Consider the following 22,985-nt stretch of genomic DNA (forward strand, 5'->3'; position numbering starts at 1 on the left):
GTCTTGAGTCATACACTAGGGTTTGGGCTTGCCTGCTTGGAAGGACAAGGATGTTTACGTCCCCTTGGGTGTTTACAGAGGGGAGGACAGCAATCACAGCTGCCCCCAGAAAGGCAGGCTGCAACCTTGAATCTGACAAGTGCACCGGCTTAATGGAATCCATTTAAAGCTGCCATAATTAATGCAGATGCAGAACAGATGTGAAGTCTCACCTGGCATTTTACAGTTGCATCAAATTAAATTTGAAGCACGTGAGAAAAGAGCTGGCACCTTCCTTGCACTGGCATCTTGGACACTCTTGCATTACTTAGAACTGAGCCCAACATGAATGTTGTTTGTTGGTCTTGAAACTGGAAAGAGACATTAGTGGAATAGTTTTCACTGGGAAATTACATCATGTTAGAACATGTTACTCGAGACTTCTGGTGACTACTACCACAGTGTAACTTCCTGCCATAAACAGGGCCTGTGAGACAGCTGTGTGGAGGCCAAGAGTCATTGGGCTGGGCTGGTCCTGCTCTGGTTTGGAGCTCCTTGGGCAGTGGGTGACTCAGCTGCCACGGGTGCTGCAGCCAGAACAGGGCTCAGCCCCTCAGCATCATTCCAATGGCACGGTGCAGGCATGCTCTGCGTGCTGGCTCCAAGTGCCAACAAGCTTTTTGTCTGGTTGGTGGTTTTGCTTTTGATTTTAACAGCCTGTAAAGAAGTAGGTCATGCTTTCTTTTTTAACAGCCTCAAAACAAGCAAAATCACTCCTCTTCTAAAAACTTTGTCTATGAAACCTCTAGTAAATTCAAAGTTTTTGTCTATGATTATTCTCCACCAGACAAAGAGGAAGCATAAACTGAGAGTAAGAGACTTACAGGGCTACAGTACTTGAGCCACCCCTTTGGGAGATTTCTCTACTTAATTTAAAAACACCTCCCTTTCAATTCTCTTGTGGTGATTATCACACACAATTTTACTGAGAAGCAGCTCACAGTGAACCACTTCAAAGACAACACTACATTTGCAAAGGAAGGAATTTCGCTCTGGCAGTTCAGCAGCATCAGCATGTGCTGGAAAATAAGCATGCATCACAAGACAGTGTGCTACACATGGGGAATCCTAAACAAAAAACCTGCTTATAATGAGACTGCACACAGAGAACTCACATGATTCTGAAGTAGCTGCTTTCAATGCCTTGGAGCATTGAATTAAACTGCTCAGAGCAAAGAGAATTTGTTCTCGGGCTTCATGTGAAAATCATTATTAGGAAAAAATTATCATTTTGTCATGTTTGTACAGTGGAGTCTTAATTGGTGTTGCTAGAATGCAAAGTTTTAACAATAACAAGCACTAAGTGCCCCTTTCTTGAAAATATGGGGATTACAGCTTCAGACAACGTATCATTGATCAACTATCACTAATGAACTAATTTATTTCAAAAGCTTGATACTTGCAACATGCTATTTAAAACCACAAACACAGAGAACACTTGCAACCCATACCTGAGGCTGATGGGTGACCTACAAAAGCTAAAATGCCTGGCAAATATGTTTTCCTTTGGCATTTTTCAAATTAGATATTTATTTTTCTTAGTTATTCTTTCTCTTTTTTTGTGGGAAGATGTTCTTTCCTGGCCAGCTTTTAAGTGCTGATTTGGAAACCTGAGACAGAGTTCTGCTTTTTATTAGGTTTAATTATAAAAACAAACAAAAAAGCACGATTTAAAAAAAAAAAAAAAAACCAATGTTTTACAAGCAGCTTTACCATTGCTATGAGTGCTAATGGTAGGAAATCCACATCTGGGATCATGCAAGACAAAAATAGCTCAAGGTTATTTTAGACGACTTCGACCTGAAGGTTTGTGCAGTGCTACAAACCCAATCAGATCCCACCCAGCAGGCTGTGCTCCGATCCCCATCCTTGCACCCTGCAGCTCTGCAGCACACCAGGCAGCCTCCCCAGCAGGCTGCAGCAGAACCTGCCATGCAGCAATCCCAGCTGAAAGACAGTGTGTCTCAAACCCCTTCCCCTCTTGCCACCAGGGAAGTACACCCGTATTTTGATTAGGAAGGGCTTGTGACACTGACTCGATGCCTGCCTGGCCGCTGGATTTTCTTGTCTTTCTTGTTTTCACTAGCAATTAGAATTTTTTTTCCTTCTTCTCTTCAGTAGTCTTTGTCTACACTTGGATTTTCAAAATTAGCAACCTCAAGAGCTATACAGGCTAGAAAAATTTTATCTCGGAAGGATGGGATTACATATAATGCTGTAATATATAAAGGATGGCTCAGAAACCATGTTCAGGCTTAAGGACATAATCTCTACTTTGCCATTCCCGTGTCCCAGGACACAGGGGGAAAGGGGGATGTATACATACTAAAGATTCATCCTGACAGATGGCATAAAAATAGAAAAGACAAGGGGCTGAGACGAGTCTTTGCAGGAATGACAAACACAGATGCATCCAATGTAAAAAGTTATGGAAAATCGGTTATACCCTGCAAATTCCAAAATACTATTTCTTGGAGAATTAAAATCACCCTCTAGGAAAAAAGGAAAAAATAAAACCCCCTCAAAATGTCAAAGACACAAACTCCCCCTGGCTTACAGTTTCTGTGCGGATTTGAGCTATTTATAAAGCCAATCTCCACAGTTTCTGTCACGCATTGCTGTTACGCATGTCCTGAGCTAGCAAACCAGCAGACACAAACCTGATCTATATAACCATGGCAATAAGTGAAGATATCTGTGCACACTCCATGTTGTGCTTATTAAAATAACAGGAATTGCTGCATTTGATTTATAAAGAGATGAGTAGGTTTCTGCACAAAACTCTACTAATAGTTGAAAAAGCCTGTTCTACAATGGACTGAAAATGGTCTCTCCCCACCCACACACGCATCTGGGATTTGATCACCAACCTTTAGGAGAAACTCACAAAACCTATTCCACTTAGCAGATTATGTTACAAGGCAAAGGAAAACCTTGCAGGCTCAAGATTTGGGTGGAATCCATTTATTCCACATGTGCAAAGAGTGGATGAGGAATTGGAGGATCCGCAACACCAAAACCTCTCCATGTGCTACACACACAAGCCGCTCTTGATTGAAATCCTGTAAATCTTTTCCTTATATAATAGTTTTCCTTGCCTGGTATAGCTTGATTTCAATTTCAACTGCTCTTTTTTTCCTTTCCATCATGTTCAAAACTATCATAAACAGTCTGTAAACTCTGCATCACAAATGGCTTTCTAATAATAAAAAAGGTATTTTCAAAAGAAAGATCAGTTCCTCATGTCTAAGCTGAAAAAGGGACAGTGTCATTCAGCCAGACGTTAACAAAAATCTATTAATCTTAAAATTATTATAATATTGTAAAAAAAAAAAAACAACAACCCCAGAAAGGAATGTTCTGCAGACTCTATATGAGGAACAAAATTTCTGGCAAGAAATAAATATTTACTCCAAAGAAAGGAAAAACTCATGAAATATCCCTTATGGAGTTATTATATACATATATTATTTCTATTCAATTTTCTTGAATGCATATTCTAACAAAACAGTCTGTGTCTAAAAAATAACTCACATCACAGTCAAAAGTATTTTTCTCTACTAACAAGGTAAGGTTCCTCTTCAATGAAGTACTTAAAATCCATAATTTGCATGAAGATAAAGTAATACACCCCCAGGACATACCCTTGCAAAATCCTGTTTACTTTCATGGTGATAGTATTGCTCACCAAAGCAAACATCTGCACTTCTGCAGCAAATGCTTCAGGGATCTCTACTTGTTCTTTCAGGAAACATCTGTGTCAATATACCTCATTGAAGATGTTCCCTGCAAAAGAATTCTATCACCATGTTCTTGATTTATTATTATTTACTGTTGTTCTGTCCAAATAATTCCAAATTTTATCTCCCTCTCTGAAGATCTGTATGTCCTTTTCTTGCTTGGATGGTTTTACAAGGATGAAAGCAGCATTTCCAAAACACTACAGTGAGTATTTCTGTAGTTATAGCAAAAAACAAAAAGGACTTTGATCTTTGGTATTTGCAAAAGCTAGTTTATAATCAGGGTATCTTATCTGTCCTTAGAACACAAAATAGTACATTTATGAAAACAAAACTTCTAGGGAAATAAACCTATTGGATCTTAATTTAAAATGTGGAGGCATAAAAAGGTTTGTCCTTTGCAATGTGAAGAAAACTTGTTTCCAATTCTTCAAATATTTTAACAAGGAATATTGTGTATATACAAGGTTTGTGATATCAATTGACTGGTTATTAAACATATTTCAGCTCTTCCCCTGCTCCCAGCACACTCACACACTCACAGACATATGTGGTATTCATGGTAACAATTTATTTCTTGGAGGGAAGAAACCAGTGTGTTCTCAGTCCAGTTATCCCACAGGTTGCCTGAGGTTATTTTAGTTTTTATGTTTAATATTGCAAGGATTTTATGGATTTACCAAAATACCATAATTTTTATTTTTAAATCACTATTTTTTTAGAACAGATTCAATCCAGATCAGACCTTATCATACTCCGTTTCAGTTCACTGCCACCATATGTAAGTGTTGTCAAGGCTGTAATACATGAAGTATCTGGCTCCGGGGCTGGTTTCAGTGTGGTTTTGGAATACAGATTTTATAATATGCAGTTTCCTTCCTCTGAAGTCAGTGGGCTATTCAGTGGAATAAGGTTTCTGAGGCACAGGTCAGCTCTTCAAAGGCACGTAGGCACCCAAATCCTGTTTAAGGGTATTCCACTGATTTGAAACAAGGTGCCTGCCTTATTCCCTGCAAAGAGGGGGGATTTCCTAAAGCATAGATACAGCCAGGTTAAACAGGCATTTGGGCACTCCCCAGGCAATCTCTCGACTTCTTGTCCCTTACCCTTACTGCTAGGTAAGGCCACTTACATAAGATATAGGGAGGACAACTCCTTCTTGTGAGACTCAATTTATTCACACAGGACCATCCTCAGGTCAAGCCAACTCATGCCATGGACGAAACTGAAAGAACTGATGGATCTTTGCCCTTGGATTGCATGAGTTTCAGTGATGTTACTGCATACACATGTGCAGTGAGCTTGCTATGCAGACCATCTGCATACACGTGCCTCTGGTGTGGACATCTGGTGCTTCTGGGAAACACCAGATTTGCTGAGCCGGAGCAAAGCAGCTGAATAGCATGCAGGCAATGGTGTTGATAGTGTCCAGAAGCGCTGTGTTTTTTGTGTCTTCTCTATGAATTTGCAACCTCTGAAGCTGCCTCAAAGCATCATTTCTGCTGTGTTCGTGTGTGGTGACAACAGCACGTGCCTCCAGCAGAATTTATCTGCTGCAGCACAGTAGTCACGGCTGTGAAATCTGGAGGGGTGCCAGTGCACTTGGAGCTGTTGCACTGGACCTTCAACTGAAGCTGCTGTACACTCAGAAAATCAGCCAAATATAGTAAAATCCTCAAAACTAAATTAAAACTCCAAAACAGAAAAAGAGGACATGTTTTGGGAAACTTGAAAACAGCACCAAAGGAATGGTACTTTGCTCGGTTGTCCCTTGGGTTCTGACTTTCTTATTTGGACTTTCTGATAGATCAATGTTTTGTGACTTCTTGGGATGTGTGTGGACAGTGGCAGACTTAGGTCAGAACTTACAGCGGCAGAATAATGGTTTCAGCTCGGCACACATTGATCAGGGAAAGCAGTTTTGAAGGGGCCTTGTTGCTTTGGCTGTTTTAAATGATGCTTGTGACTGAAGGAAGAGGAGAACATACACACAAGAGTGTGTGTATTTGTGTATGGACCTTAAATCATCAAGCCGTCATGATGTGGATTGGGCATGTTTGGTTCTAGTACAGGTCCTGCCATAAGACAGGCAATAAGAAGCAGGGAAGAAGCCTTCCTGCAGGTTACCTTACTCTGAAGAGCTGTGTCATTTGATTTCAGTAGGAGAAAATACAACCCTCAGATGCCCATATTAAAGTAGAGAACTTCAGTTGAGCAGATATTAAACTGGGTCATCCAAAGAAGAGCTTTGTCCTTCTGGCATTTTCCAGAGTGGGAAAGAATATGTCAGGGAATAAAAAAATTGCATCACAATTTTCCTGCTGATCATAATTTTTCCCTAAGTCATCAAAAAACACTCTCTGTGCCCACCTCCTTGGTGGGTTCTCATGTTCATTCACAGCCAGAGCAGGTTCTGTTGCAGCATTTGGGCTCGAGGTGTATCTTCCCTAACTATATACATGAAAACCAGGGCTCTGGCTCCTCAGCAATGTCCCCTCTCTTCTCTTGTCCTGGATAAGAGGAAGACACAGGTCTTTGAGTCCGTGCTAGGAAACCCCATGGAGCTATATGAGGACAGGGCCAATCCAGGCCTCTTACATACCTCTGGATTGGGAGAAGGGTTGAAGGTAGAGCGGATGGTCACGTCCCAAGGATGGAAGAGGTAAGCAGATATTTGAGCAAAACCTCATAGGCAATTTCTTCCAGCTAATCCCTGCCATAATTCTTTCCCCAGCAAAGCTGCTCTGGTTCATCATTTCCATGAGACAGAAGGCATTATTTTTACTGCTCTCTTCTCAGAGGTCTTAGACACTTGCTTTTAATCATATAGTGTATGCTGACATCTGGTGGCATTCAGCAACAAAATCTTCATTAAACAAATATGTTTCAGTTTTAAGGAGTCAGCATCCTTACTTTCCCTTAGCTGGGTGCAGAGAATTCCTCCCAGACCACTTCAGAGTGGGAATTACTCTGACACATGAGTATGGGACTGGCATGGTCCTGGAACTCTTGTGGGGCATGTATGTGGGCACTGACCTCCAGATAAGGAAGGGACCATCAGCCAAGGGACCACCAGCCAAGGCACCTGACTGTTCAAACACAGTTACAAAATGGAGCACACGGCATCTTGTCATTCCTATTCTGAACACAGAGAAACAATGCACAAAAAAAAAAAAAAAACCCATGATGCAAAACTACCATGGGTTTTAGCAGGAGCAGAACCACTGTAAAATCTTAGGTGGTAACACTTATGTAATTTATTTTATCTTTATTTAAAACTGGAGAAAAATAAACAAAACAGCATGTATGAATAGCCAGAGAGATGTACCAAAACTTTGTTTCATGGTATGTAATAAGTAGCATGGAACCAGCTGTCATGGTTAAAGATCCCATGATGTAGTTGTTCCATTAAAAGTTGGATTAAAATCACGTTTATATTTCATTTCCTTCAGTCCTTATCCTGCTTTTGATTAGTTTTAAGAGCAGTTGATGGTCTTGTGATTCAAAGATTTTGCATTTTAAATGTTGTGTACATGGTCTGGAATTTTATGTGAAATTGTGGGTTTGATCTTTGACCTCTGTTTACTGCAGTCCTGATTTGCCACTAATTTGATAGCAAGACATAAGGGCCTACTGTAAACAAGCCGCTCACTTTACATAGCTATGTTTGGCTCCTAAATGAAGAAGTATGTATGGAATATACTTTGGGTACTACAGCCTCCTCCTAAAGAAATAATAAAAACCACATCACTGCTTAGTTCTCCAGGTAACGTTTACATTTGGAGAAAATAAGTTGCATGCCTAATAGAGAGAGAAAATGCAACTCTTATCCATTCCGGGTTTGTTTGCTTAAAATTATTCTTTAATGCATTTGAAAGCTGAGGCTGTCTCTTTTGAAGTCAGTGGGGACTTTGACGTTGATTTTAAAAGGATCAGGATTAAGCCTAAATTGGTAGGGTCTAAAAGGCAAAAATGAAAATCTCCAAAGTCTACAAATTTCTCACTGATCCACCATGCAGAAAGGAAGGACAAAAGCCTTCTCCAAGGTTTGTAATGTACATCTTGATTCCAGGACCTATTTTTTGTACATTTGTAGACTTCAAGATGGAAAGCAACTTTCCAAAAGACTGTAATTGCTAGCATATGAACTTAGTACATACTTGCACCATGGTCTTGTAAAGCTACTGGGGGAAGGGAGATGAAAGCTGCTGGTAAAAACCAACTGACTGTTGGTACACAACTTCCACAAATTGTCCTGTACTGTCCATTACACGGTATTCCCTGCCTGCAACCCGCTCCAGGCAGATGCCCAGCCCACAGGTACAGCCTTTACACAGAGTGAGTGACCCAGCAGAAGTCTGCTTGTAGACATTTAACTCAGAAACACATCTGATCATCCTGCTCAAGCTTAGCACTTTTGGCACTCGTCTGGCACTGGCAGCTGGGTCCTCTGAAGAGGAGGTAAAAGCAAGGTCTTCAACTCTCTCCTGTACCACCCAGCTGGAACCATCCATCCCAGTGCTGGACTTCCCATCACCTGGGCTCTATCCTCACAGTGGAATGCCTATGTACCCTGGACAAAAGGCTGACTTCCTGTTTGGCAGAGAAGGAGACCATTGACTCTAATTTTCTGTCTTAGAAACTCTCAGTAACTGTGACCAGAGCCCAGTAGTCAAGGACGAGGACTCTTCTCAGCTGAGAGTGTGGCTTATCTACAGTGGCAAAGTGTAAGCTCAGAGAAGTGATGGGGCATGGGCAAGTAAATGTGAAAAACCCTCTTGTTTCCTCTTCAGACACCCAAGTGCACTGAGTGTCCCAAATGAGAGGGCACCAGGTCAAGCTCTTCATGGATGACTTCCAGAGGCTAAAGCAAACAGGGGTAGGAAACTGCCTAGTCTGCTGGTTTATGAGGTCCCAATATCATACGAGCCTGAGCTCAGGGAGAAACACAGATCAGGCACTGTCCCACATCATCTGAAGCTGACAAAGCATCCATTGCAGTCTCCAAATCCTCCTGACCAAACAGAGGAACATTATCTATTGTTAACAGCAACCAGTGCTTGGCCCAAGAATATCAGATAGAAATTCAGCATCCAAGTGAGGGAATCTATGCAATTAACACCCAAAACAGTCTCTCGCATCTCCATTGTTCAGAAGTAACCCAAGGTGTTAAGAACTTGATGGGAAGCACTAGAGAAGGTGGATGTAATCTCCCAGGCTGTGAAGTCTCTTCTACTCTGGCTGGCAATAGAATGAGAACAGTCAAATACTGCAGCCTTACACATTACTGTCTTTAACCAGCCTTGAGATTTTTCAGCAAACCTACTCAAGCAGCGTCTACTCCATCTTCACAGGTGCTACCTTGTGCTGTGTGTTTCTCCAAGAGGGTGAAGCGCTACTTACAGAGAGAAACATTCCTGTCCTGATACTGACCTGGTCAGCCATCACAGACAGGCACAAATCTGTGCATCTGTTGCCTTTACCCAGGTGTAAAAACAGACAGGTCCAGCAAGAGCAAATCAGGTCACCTTCCTGAAGATATTTTTCTTGAGGTACTTTTTGAGCTACCTCAGTTTTCCCACAGTACAACAAAGACAACAACTAAAAATACGCAAACAGAAATTTGTACATGGTGCACTCTGCACATATCCCCAGTGATGTGACCTTGTTAATGTATTGTAGTACCCACTGAAAATATATTTCCATGCTTTTAAAGTGGCTGTAGTCTATTTTGCCGGCCCAGCTGGCAGAGGAACACCCCTGATTTGAAGGACCCTCAAAAGAAACTTGACTTTGGGAATAAACTTTCAGCATAGCTGTGCACAACTGAAAACTGGGAGTAATGTTCTCAGCTAAAACATTATAACACAAGACAATCAGAGATCTTTAATAAATAAAGGATGCCACAAGGGCCCCTGGCATGTTTAGACAGAGTGGGTATGTCTGCACCCAACTGCGCAACAACTGTCACTGTTAGATCAACTTCAAAAGCAATTCAACGAGGGCTCTGTGTAGACAGCATTACAGAAAACCTGTTCCAATAGCTTTCTTATGCAAGAGAAAACCACAGTCACATTTGTATTTTAGGCAGTGAACCAACAAGAATGAAGCAAAACAACAGCAACTGTCCCCAAGAGATATTTTGGGCTGCTCCTCTCCTCCCACTCCCCTTACGCTCCTTTTGAATCTCCTACCAATCTGGGCATTTTTGTTAACAGAGAACCACACTGCAAAGGTCGTTGGCAGGCTGGAAGGGACCACTGTGGCTTTTTGCTACCAAAGACAATTTCTCCAGCCTGGGGGGGCATCAACCTCTTTGCTTCCTATTTTGAGCTAGGGCAGAGGTGACTGTGCGAGGAAGAGTGAGGAATGGGAGAACTTTCCTCAGCTCAGCAACCTTCAACAATCGTTGCTGCTTTTCCTCTTCACCCCAGGATCTGCTATACAACAAGTGCAAATTGAGGATGACAAATAGGAATATTAGCCTGGCCTTTCTGTTCAAATGATCCGCCCTGAAGTAGCTGATGTTGACACTTAAATTGTCAGCAGAATTCCAGTTTAGCGCTCCAGTTAGAAGAATGGGTCCTTTCACACTTCCCTCTGGGCTATTGTTTCTACTCTCCTTGGATGGGGCAAATATCATTGCAGCAGTTTACACTCCAGTTTCACTGCACTGGATCTTTTGCAACCATAACCCAGATTGCCTGGAGTTTTTTTCTATAATGTAAGGTTAAACTACAGAGAATAATTACACAACATTGTAAAAATAATCTGCAGCAATTTACACAGCCATGAAATACTGGAGCTGTTTTTCTCCTGTCTACCTATATATATATATGGCTGCAGCTAATTCCAATATTTACAAAGAACTCACTGGGGCTGAGATCACAGAAACTGGTATTTCAAGTTAGGCCACACACATGAACAAAACACTTACTGCCGTAAGGCAAGAATTTGTGTTTTGGGGAGTTACACCGTCAGCTAACTGAAGCATTACCTTGCCACTTCTACCTTTTCGGTACAATTTTCTGTCTGGATTCAAATAACATCCTTGTGGCTAAGACATTATGCGTTCAAGTTGGAAAGTATTAATTTAACTCCCATTTCTTTCCTGTAATTATGTGTTTCTTCTATTTTTGACCTAATTAATCATACTGGCAGTTAGTTTTGCTGCTCATTTCTGTTAGGGTCCCCAGCCCGCTATCCTGCACGCCGACTTGTTCTCTCTCGATGCATCTTGCTAATGGTAGGACCACAGGCCATACTGGGAGGACTAAATAATCAATGCCAGTTCTTAAGAGTAGGAGAAAATCATTGCAGCCGGGAGCAGATTTATTGCCCACTGACCCTTGTCTGCTGCAATAATTGTCAGGACTTTGGGTGTTTTCAAACCCAGCTAAGCAATGGAATGAACTAATACAAGTCAGCTCCTCCAAGGCAGAGTATGAGCTCGCTGGATTGCATGCAGTTGTATTGTCCAGAGCCTGAAGATTTGGTGTCTTAATATTCCTTTCTATGCTTCTCTAGGAGCCTGCTGCTGTCTGCTGTGTAGTTCTATCAAGCTTCTACCTTGCTAGCTCTACTCTCCCTTTAATGAGCTTGTTTAGTCGTTGTCTTCCAGAAATAAATGATCAAATCAAAACCAAAAGAATGAATGAATAAAGCCGCAGACTGGGAACAAACACATCACCTGAAGTCTCTGCAAAGAAACTATTCAGGAAATAGTTAGGAGAGAAAAATACAGGACACAAGTAAGAATTTAAGTAAGTGACTATCTGCCTTTGAGAACAACAACAACTAAGTTTTGCAATCTAGCAGTGAGGAATTAATACTTAACCATTAGATTTAGGCACCGATTTGAAGGAGTTAAATTCCCAGGCTGCCTCTTCAGAGCAGGGTGGGGCATTGGGGAAGTCAGAGACAGCAAAAAAGGCACCTGAATGCCCCGGGAAGGAGCAGCGAAACCTTCTGTCTAGCTCTTCTTCCTCTCCTATGCTCCAGCTACTCCCCAGCTAAGGGTGTCCCGGTGCACAGCGGCAGCTGCAGCCCCACGCACACACCTGCAGAGTGACCCGTGTGAGGAGCCTTCCCCACAGCAGGGAGTGCCACGTCCACATCCTGTTCCTCTCCTCGCAGCCACCCCTTCGCACTGCTGTGACAGTGCACGGCATGGCCAGCGGCTGGGGCCTGAGGGCAGGGTCAGGGACGTCATCCCAGGCATCCTGGAATGCATCCTTTGGGGGACCGGGAAGCGGGAGCGGGCCCCTGTCTGGCCCCTGGTACAGCGCACACAAGGTAAGTGCCCCCCGTGCAGCCCCAGGAACAGGAGGGCTTGGGGAGAGGGGGTACTAATTTCATCCTCTCTCCTGTGTGCTCTGCAGAGCCCCATCCCAGCACCTGCTCGCTGCTGGCTCTGCTCCCTCTTGTCCCCGTGGTTCCGCCTGCACCGCCCTGGCTCCCGCTCCGAGCAGGCCTTTCTGAGCAGGAGCTGGGCAGAGCTGTTCTGTTCTGTGCTCGAGCGTCGCTGGTTTTTGTCAGCTGTGTTTCGGTCGCTGTCAGTGCTGACAATGGATTTAGGCAACTGCGAAAGAGAGACTGAAGCAGCTCTTGATAACTAGCAATTTGAAGCATCTGCTAACAATGAAAATGAATTGGAGGTTGATTAAACCCTTTACCTATTCTCTGCTTCTTGTTTCACAAACTAGGAGGCATGAAAGGATACCCAACATTCTTGATTTTCTCTGCATATGAGGAAAACCACTTTTTCATGATGTAAAGTGTTGGTATAAATTGTGCATAAAATGGCCTGCAACTAGCTGCTCTCCTTTTTCTAGGAGCAGCCCAGTAGCAGGTGATAGCCGAAGAAGGTCCCAAAAACTTTCCCCTCTGGATTCAGTAGCATTTGCTGCTGAGTGGATATCCATTTGGCGGGGTGCATTTTTCAGGCACATATTCTCAGAGTGAAGGAAAACTGAGAATTCCTGTGCAGCAGGATTCCTGGCTGCTGGCAGTGCTTCCCAGGACCAGACCTGGGGTCTCTTACTGGGAGACAAGAATGTGGAGCCAATGGTTTCACTGTGGGTTTGTGAATTAGGCTCCCAAGGCTGTGAGCTTGCACAGCTGTCAAGAAGATGACAGCAGCAGGGAATTCCCTTGGCATGGGGATACCCACCTGCATGTCAAGGTTGGGGGGGGGGGGGGGGGGGGGATGTTTGCCAAGCAAACATCCCAGTCCTGCTCCTGTACTCCTTGGGGCTGTTGCATGAGTATTGCTGGTTTTTAAGCATGCTAGTTTTCTGGGTAGACCTTAATAATATTTTAGAGACTCTTGGGTGTCTGTGGTTGAGACTGATACTCTGTCCTTTTATTTACTTTAGTTGTAGCTTTGGAGTAGTAATGGGTAACTTTAGGTCATACGTTGATGCCAACCTTAATTTTTCCAACAGTTAAATTCTTCTGTCCACCCCCATTTTCAATTTTACGTTTTTGGAAGCCTCAGAAACAATTTCCTTCTCCCATTCATGGCTATCCTGGCTGTGATTCAGTGGATCATCCTATTTTCAGGTCTTCACACAGGGCCTCTTTCCCTTCCCCTTTTCTTGAGGTCATTTCATCCTCTTGGTTTGAAAAGAAGCTCCTTGTTTCCTCCCTCTACAAGGGATCATAACTGCACTGGCTCTGATCTGCCTGGGAACATCCCAAGACAGCTGAGGTGAGTTACTTTTGGGGGAGTATTTTTCAGCCCCTTCAACCCCATCAGGAGGTGAGAGTGAGACCCCCTTTCAAGAGCTCCTGAGGGGCTTGGCACAGCTGCCAGTTGCAGTTGTCTAGTGCTGCATGGGCATCAGACATATTCCCCCAGGAGCAGCAGATCTGATACATTCTTTAGGGAAAGCCATGCACTAGGGTAGGACTTCAATGATGTCTGTAAACACTCAGCTCCCTGGAAAAACTTAAAGTGGCTGTGTCCACGTGGCCATGTAGTATAATGCCTCTCTGTGTTGGAATTCCATTTCTTTGTCTTTTGATTTAATTGGGATTATTCTCCTGAGAGGCCCCTGATCAGGCTGATTGGATGCTAGCTGTTGGCATAAGGGTAGAAGGGGGCACACATGGCCATGGGGAAAAAAAGGTGAAGGGGGGAGGTAGGATTCCTCCTTGGCATCAGCATGGATATATCTTGGTTGATATTGCTTGAGGAGCTGCATCTCTGAAACCAGTAACATGCAAGCTGTGGTCCCACAGCCCTCCCTGTATAGGCATGGTGTGTTATGGGACTTGAGTGTGTTTAATGGTGCAGTAAAATCTGATGAAATATGTACTTAGTTACCTGAAATATTTCCTGCAAACTAATATTGTAATATTTTTGTGTCTGCTGGAGTAATGAGTGTAGGAAGCCACAACATGTGGGCTTTGTCTGCTTAATAGAAAGTGTATGTAATTGCCTCAGTGTAATACATTTTTATTTCCCTCAGGACTTCTCATAGGTTTTTACTTATTTACAATATTGTTGTTTATGGCCAGAAACAATTTGCAGGATTAGTTGAGATTATTGTCTACAGTATTGATCTTGGTTTGACTATGTATCAGAGTAGCAGAAAACAGCTGTGTGAGAACAGTCACTGAGAACTCAGATGTAGTAGAATCATTGAATAGTTTGGGTTGGAAGGGATCTTACAGGCCAGCTAGTTCCGAACTCCCTGCCATGGGCAGGAACAACTTCCACTAGACCATGTTACTCAGAGCCCCATAACAACTCTTGTGTAACTCAGCATTTCATGTCTGTTGTGTGTAGACACTCTGTGTAGTTGTTCAAATGCAGAAGCTGGGCCAGAGATAGAAAGTTATTCCACTTCTGCTTCTTTTTCCCTCTTTGTCTGTCACTTCGTAGACTCTGAGTTATTACTGGCTGCCCAGACAGCCACCTCAAAAGATTGTCTTATTTTGTGGGTTGTAGGAATAAATAATTTCTGCTCTGTGTTTAGGGACTGACAATGCTGACAGTTCGTTCAGATGGATCTGTGGCCTCTTGTCCCCTCACAGTCTATCACAGCCTGTCAGGTGGTGAGGATGTGCCTGACTCCTTGTGTGGTCTCATCAGCGAGCAGTGGTGGCTGCTGTCAGGTGTGATGAGAAATCCCACAGATTAAGCAGATTCTTGTAGATGTCTTTCTCCTTCCTCCACCTTCTATCATATAGATGAAATCTAGATTTTGTGTGGAATGCCACAATTGAGGTTTTTAGCTCATTCTGTTCAAGAAGAACATCTTCAGTGCTTCAACTCTCCCCTCTTTGCTCAGGGCTTGATGTCTAGTGCCACTGAGCCACAGCGAGGTGAGAGCATCCACAGTGGCAACGTGTAAGCTCAGAGAAGTGATTTGGTCCTGTTTTTTCCCGTGGCAGCACAGTGCTTTCTGGTACTTCTGATGCTATGGGGGCTGCTTCACCTGTGCTGTGAGAGACCCAAGGCAGGAAGACAGGGAGGGACAGAGAGCTGTCTCCATGCAGAGAAAGATTTTCTCTCCATTTGCCTTGGCTGAGGAAGCGCCCCAGAAACAGTGAGGGTCTCTTCAGCTGATACCATCACCAGAGAAAAATGTTGTGATGGTACATCCCTACAAACATTTACCAGGACATTTTAAACACTTAAGCAATGACATTTCCAGCCACAGCTTTCAATTAGGAAAAGCTCTAGAGCAAGTCAAGGTGTCCATAGGAGGTGTGGCTGGGAATCAGAGGGCAGCATGGTCACGGCACAGGTGGGTTTCAATCAGGACATCTTTCCTCTGCAAGAAGGAAGAGAGAGGCTGTCAAAGGTGAAGGCACACCCTCCTGGGGTTTTAATGCTATTTCCTCAGTCTCTGTAGGATACCTCAGTCTCCAGTCTGCTAGCTGATTGATACACTGCAGATGTTAGCTTTTTCAGGTTAATCAGTAAACCAGTCTCTGAGCATGGGGAAGTAAAGACAAATGTCCTCACCCAGCTTTCTGCTGGTGTACTCATCTGTGAAGACTGCAGTGAAGTTTTCCCTGTTCAACACCATCCCTCCAGCTCTTTATTCTAAAACTGTTCACTGAAAGCAAACAAGGGCATCAAAACACTGACTCTGTTTCATCCTGTTGTCCTTTATCTGTCAGATTTCAGAGTTCATGCAGTTTCAGTTTCCTTTATCTTACTGGGAAATGTGTTTGGGAGAAAATGCATACCATTTCTTAGGTATTAGGGAAACGTATATTATTTTCATCCCTAATGAATCAAAACTTAGGAAGAGGACTTTGTTTAGCCTTTCAAATACAGCCTTTTTTGAATCTCTCATAGGGGAATTCAAAACTTAAATGCTGTAATAAAGTATATGATCACAGAATAGGTAAGGTTGGAAGAGATCATCTAGTTCAACCTCCCTGCTCAAGCAGGACACCCTAAAGCACATTACTCAAAATTGTGTCCGAAAGGCTTTTGACTCATTCCAGAGAAGGAGACTCTACAGCCTCTCTGGGCAGCCTGTTTCAATGCTCTGTCAGCCTCACAGTAAAAAAAATCTTCCTCACGTTCAAATGGAATCTCCTGTATTTTAGTTTCTGCCCATTGCGGCTAGAAGCAAGAAGCATTGCACGATTTTCTGGTGTTGTTCTGCTGTCAAGAATCCAGCAACTTTCCATGGTGTAGTGCCCATTTAACTAGTTTCTGGTAGAAGACAATTTGTGGCTTTGGCTCTTAAATGCAGGACTGTCAGCTGGGCCAGCTTGCGCACAGCCTCTCAGGCTCTGCCAGAGCTGTAGGTTCTGATCTGCTGAGGGTTGTGTTCTGATTAGCTTTAGTGTGACCAAGAAACCGACATGAGAAGGCAAAATTGAACACTGGTTAGAAAATACTGCCCATATCTTTTTTCAGCTTCATACATCTATTCTGCTGTGCCGAACATCAACTGTCCCTGCAGATGTAAAGATCTGAAATGAGCTCACAGCTTGTAGACTGCAGCCTCCAGCTCAAAGAGAGATCAGTTGCTGCTTGGGAACTTATTCATTACTCAAAGGTAAAGGAAATAAGTACAGGAAAGCATTACCCCTTGCCTGTCTATTTGCACAATACTATAAGCATGATGCCAGCTCTCAAATTCCATAGGGGAATATAGGGTTTTTTCCATCAACCACTGCAAGTAGAGTGGGAGTAAACCATGGAGCTGTTTATACCTCCGAATACAGAGGAAGCTGGACATGGAGCAGCAGGTCTGGAACAGTGGGAAAGTAGCCCAAAGACTGGAGGGAGGCACTATGCAGTTTTATATGCCTGCTTGAGGAGTACCTGCTTATCTGGTTTCCACCAGGCACTTCTCTGGGTCCCAGAACAGAATTTTCTAGTGTGTATTATTGGCAGGCCTCTAGCACCCTGCTTGGGTTCCCCTACAAAGCCTGTGCCCGTGGCAGTTTCCCTGCTAAGCCCAGCGTGGTGCTGGGCAGCAGGGAACAGCAAACCAACCCAGCTCTGCAGTCTGAGCTTGGGGCACACAGGCTCAAAGCAAATGCTGATGATGCAAGTGCTCACAGTCCATCTATTCTGGACATTTTCTTCTCTTCAGCATTGCTGGCAGAGCTGCTTGCAGGAGTGTTTCCTCGCCTGACAGACAACAGAAGCTGGTGAGGAAACCCCCCTTTTTTAGGCTGATACCTCACAAAATTCATTTTGAAGGAGTCTTGGTAGCTCTTACTGGACACGTCATCCAGAACATTGGAAATGAATGCTCTTGCAGATCTGGGGCCATGCTAAGCACCATCTATAGCTTGTCCCAGTGTTTGTTGTCTGATTCTCACTGGGCTATTTTTCACACATCACAGTTTTCAGTGAGACATGACTTTAAAGAGTTAAGATTTTAGCTAAGGGTTAGAAGCAATTTATATTGATCAAGATGTAAGTTACATTGGTAAATGGCAGGTTAATGATTATTAGGTGCCCAAGCTAGAGCTAACTGTTATATTATGAGCTTGTTCATAGAAAAAGTGGAGTAAGTGAACCGTCATAAGAGCAGACTGAAACCACTAAGAACAATGGCCAGCACCTGGACTTGGTATCAATCAATCACGAAGCAGGGGACCTTGGATTGTGCCAGAGGGCCACAGAGACCTGATGAAGACTCTCCTGACTTCATCCTTTGAGACCACTGACCCAATTAGAGACCACTGACCCAATTCAAGAGAAGAATTGCACAGCTTGAAGGACTGATAGCCTCATTTTAATACAGAGCGGGGATGGGAGGTGCTGGGGTTATGCATATGTATTGTATGTAAGATCTTGGAAAATAAATAGAGAGCAAAGAGCCTTGTTTGGGGCGTCCATGCCTTTCGGAGATGACTCCCATGCCACCTGCCAGTGAATAAACATACCACTTTCTAACTTTAATTGGTTAGAGGGCCTTTGTCTGTGACCATATCGGTTTTCAATGACTCATCAGTGCTTCCCTTCCCAGCAGATGCTATGGTAAAATTAGTTTTAATTTTGTTCTGAGGATGTTAAAGAACATTTGCTTTTGATTTTTTCTTTTTTTTTTACTGATAATTGAGGTGACTGCAAGTTAAACAGGAGCTTTGTAATTACACTAATCTGTTTTAAGAGGTGTGAGAATGTTAATTAGGAAATTTCTAGGCAGTAAGGAACATTACAATACTTGTCATTTGTCAGAAAGTGGGGTGCAGAAGACAGATGCAAAGAAACTTGAGTCACTAATTACATATATCCTACCTAGTGCAGGATTTAGTTTTGCTTTCGACTGCTTCAAAATGGTATGTTACAAAAAAATGGGGTGCATAGTGCAGGCTGTGTCTGATATCCAGCTTAGCCACTGACTAGAGGGCTTAAACTATGGAGCCAGCAGACCAGGGTGAGTCCTCTTCTTCCTTTACTCAGCATTGAGGGGGAAAGGCTCATGGGATGAATCTGAATCCCTCCGCTGCTTTGGGGGTGCCTGGCTCAGTGTCCTGGTTTTAAAAGACAGGTGTCTGCTAGGGAGAGGCAGGCCTCTCTAGGAATGAGGAATTCAAATCCTTCCCTCCGTGTTATTATAATTTGGAAGATTAAAAAATGTTCAGTTCAGTCAGAGCTCTGGGGAAAGGAATAACAGTCCTTTACTAGTAACTATAACAGGACAGACAAACAACAACAGCAATTATAACGATAGTAGAACAGAACCAAGAACCCCGAGGGCAAACGGTGGAAGCTCCGGCGCTGATGGCTGGAAGCAGTGGGTTGTCCTCCGCAGGCAGGGGGGTGCCCTGGCAGGCAAAGTTGGCAGTGCCGGAGAACCCGCAGCGGCTGGACCCGGGCTGACCCAAAATCCAGCAGGGCAGCGAAGAAACTCCGAATTCCTGGGCACTCCAACAGATGATAGAATTCTCAGGACCAGACTCCTCCGTTAACCGTGGACTTCACGCAGCTACCTGTCACCTGACTGTTCTCCCCAGAAAACCGAGAGCAGCGAGCCCCCCACCCTCAGCTCTCGGGAGCCTTTTTTCCTTCCCCAAAACTAAGTGATCAACTTCCTTTGTCCGGGTTGGGCACCCTTTAACTATTAGTATTTAGTCTCCTAGCAACTTATGGGGGGGAAAAATTCCACAGAAAAACTTAACCCCCAACACTCAGTGTAGTGCTTTGCCCTTCCAGTTCCCATCCTCTAGACTAGTCTACAAGTAATTACTTTAAATTAGATTGGCTGTGCCCAATGTGTTGATTTTCGAGTCTCACAGTATGTCTGTGAGTTGCACAGAAGAGATGTAGGGTGAAAGTCTGACTGCTCATACCAACACCTGTCTGTTCCTGAGAATTGATGAGGCTGCTGTGTGGATCTAGGACGCTGCTGTCACACAAAGGAGTAGCATTGCTCCCACCTTGAATCTGTGCTTCTGCTGCTTCATTTGCCCTAGCACTCATTTGACTCCTTGACAAGGCAGTTTGGGTAAATGGACAGGAAAATACTCATTGATGTAATTTTTAAAATAAAAAGTGTCTTTCATGTAAAATCTCGCTTGTAACCTTAAGCCCCTTATGTTTTTGTAATCCAAAGACTTCATTGCTCTTTGGAGCTTAAGTATGTTCCTTGTTTCACTATAGTCTCAAAGTCTGCTTTGGCCATTGATTAGAAAGATGTCTGAATCTTATCCTTGCTTGTCTCCGACAGTCTGCTATATCTGATTAAGTCCTCTTTGAAGGAATCAAAAGAAAACAAATTACTCATGCAGAAATCTGACCAAACTCAAAAAACAAGGCTTTAGAAAGATGAACAAACAGCAGACTGTGCACTTCAGTCATAAGGGAGGTGAGAACCTTTGACTAACCTGGTAACTGAAGACTGTGATTATTTTATTTGGAGTTTTGGTGGCATGTATAAACTGTTATGCTCATGTTTATAATGTCACCATGGACTGTCCCAGAAGAATGGCATTGACTAATATGAGCGGTTGGGAGATATGCTTTCCATGCTTTGACTAATATGGACTTTGAAATTTGTGTCCAGAAGCTTCAAGTACAGCCAGTTGGTGTGTGAATCAACAGCAGGCCTGGAGCAGAGCTCTCAAGAAAGGGATATTTGCAGTGTTCTCAAAAGTAAATAGTCAATATCAAATGAAACAGATGTGTGCTGCTTAAACTGAGGTTATACTGGTATAACTCCATTCTCCTCAATGACATCATGGTTGATTTACATCACCTATGCCAGAAGCTTTGTCCTTATTTGGTGATAGGAACTGTTTTGCCTATAATGGGGAAATGAAGAGAGATTATGGAATTATGATAGTGAGAAATCGCTAGAGTTTGACTCTTGGATGAGGCACACAGCCACTCTCTGGTTATATTTCCCTTTGTATCCTGCTGTGTTTTGCAGAAACAACCCTGTAATGTAGAGGTCTATGGTGAAGTGCAAGGTTTGGAGGAAGTCCCTCCACACACGAGAACAATGACTCAGAGCAAAGCAAATACTGGCTCCTTGGACAGGACTTCTTCATGGAGGCTGAAGTGAAGTAGAAACATAGAAGTGCATATCCCTTTGTGGACAAGTCTGCCTTATGCTGACATTTAATTCCCTAGAACCAAATTAGCTTCATGGGAGCTGAAATCTCCACCAGAGTCCTAGCTAACATGTTTGACGGCTTGACCATCGTCCTTCTGGAAACAAAGTAATTTTGCCAGATGATACAGATTGCTCTTGAAGCCTTTTTCTTCAACAGCCAAGGATAGCTCCACTGTAAAGATATTCCTGTGAAAAACAACCAAAATATGGGTTTTATGTGCATAACAGACTTGTACCCATACTGTTAACTCCCAAGTAAAATCTAGTTTAATTTTTGGGGCTCCAGCCTCAGAGTAAATAGATTGTGACTCCATTTACTTTGCTTTATGACTCTAACCTACTATTTCTTAATATTTCTTTTCCATTTTTATTTGGGGTATTGTGGATTTGGGAATTTTTTTTCTGCTTTGTAATTGTAAAGGTAATTGTAATTGTAAGATTCTTGTATTTACTGACTTCTTATCACATTACTTTCTTTCCTTTGTTTCTCTCTCTTTCAGTAACAATTTTTTGCTCCCAGCAGTGACTAAAGCACCATGAACATTTTCATTCAGTGTCTGTATTATCATGCAGCAATGACTCAGTCATCATGTCAAGATGACCAAGAGCAAAGCTTGTAGTGTCTGCAGAAACTTTGGTCAAACAAATAATAGCAGCTTTCACCTGATCAAGACTCTAGCTCCATCTCTTGACTATTGTACTGGTTTTCTCCGGAGTTAATGTTCTTAATAGTAATTTGTGTGGTCTGTGTTTTGGATTTATGATAAAAAAAGTATTGCTAGCAATCAGAATGTTTAGTTACTGCTGAACAGTGCTTGCACAGCATTGAGGTGTCTTCTGTTCCTCACACTGCCCCATCAGTGTGTTGGCTGGGGATACACAAGAAGCCCAAAGGGGACACAGCTGGGACGGTTGACTCCAGCTGACCAAAGGAATGTTTCATACCATATGGGGTCATGCTCAGCGTATAAAGCAGGGGGAAGAAGGGAAAAAGGGGACCTTTGGCAGTGGTCCTGCTAGGTAACCATTGCTCATGATGGAGCCCTGCTTTTGTAGAAATGGCTGAACACTTATACACTGGTGGGAAGCAGTGAAAGAATTCCTGATATTGCTTTGCTTTTCATGCAGCGTTTGCTTTATCTATTAAACTGTCTCTATCTCAACCCACAAGTTTTTGCGCTTTTACCCTTCCAATTCTCTCCCCCATCTTGCTGGAAGAGTGGCTTCAGCTGTGTGAGGCTGAGCTGCTGGCTGCTGTGATAACCACACATCAGAGACTGCCAGGACAAACTGAAGAGCAGTGCACGGTTTAACAAGCATGCATGTGGGAGATAATAGCATCTGGCTCATGAAAAGAATACTCAGTTCTCCTTCATCTCTTTAATTCCTGAAAAGAAATTTATCTTCCTGATCCCATTTCCACAGTAATCCCCTGTCAAGAAGAAGCTCTGTAACCATTATATCCTATACTAATGCTAAAGTAGCAGAGAAAAAAAGACAGCAAGTTCTATATTGGAGAATCCACATAAGATACAACAATACTCAAGACTAGGGGGAAAAACACTGCCACCTTGTTATCTCTGTAAGTACAACAGAGCATATAAAAAGGTGTTAAAGGTACATAGAAGGGATCATTCAGCCACACTGATCCTAGTTTTCTCTTGCAGAAGGCAGCTATGAAGTAGATGCTTTGGATTTTTGTGAACTAAACACATACTCTTTATGTCAGCATTCACCATGAATTACAAAATGCTAATAATACTTTAAACCAGTAAACTACAGTTTGTAGAAAAATGTCAAAATGTACAGCTGCAGTGTGTCACAGGGAGACGCTGAGCAAACATGAGCCCACCACCTATATCTCAGGCCCTTGCAAGAAACTTGCATGTGAGGACATTTCTTTAGAGCTTAGCCTTTTATTCCAAGATTGGCATCTTACAGTTTTGAATATGAGTATCTGCAAATTAAAACCATCCAACTGTGTGTTTGTGTGTATCTACATCTACATCTACATATGTGTGAGTATTTCATAGTGCAGGACCTCTTGTTGTAGATCATCACTGATAATCTAGCAGTTGTTTGTATTTAAATGAATAATGTTGCTAAGCAGAAGGTTCTGCCTTCTGGAGTCCACTTTTTTTTTTTTTTTTTT

At 43.0% G+C, this 22,985-nt stretch overlaps 1 protein-coding gene across 1 annotated transcript in view; it reads left to right on the top strand.

Moving 5' to 3' along the window:
- NIPAL2 (NIPA like domain containing 2) overlaps positions 1-22,985 on the top strand; it is a 73,202-nt gene that overhangs the window by 12,936 nt on the left and 37,281 nt on the right. Inside the window, 2 exon segments of the mRNA XM_040081790.1 lie at positions 11,781-11,998; positions 12,000-12,074. Coding sequence (XP_039937724.1) covers positions 11,781-11,998; positions 12,000-12,074 — 293 coding nt within the window.

The sequence above is a fragment of the Hirundo rustica genome, chromosome 1 (assembly GCF_015227805.2).
Source record: "Hirundo rustica isolate bHirRus1 chromosome 1, bHirRus1.pri.v3, whole genome shotgun sequence".
Classification (NCBI taxonomy): domain Eukaryota; kingdom Metazoa; phylum Chordata; class Aves; order Passeriformes; family Hirundinidae; genus Hirundo; species Hirundo rustica.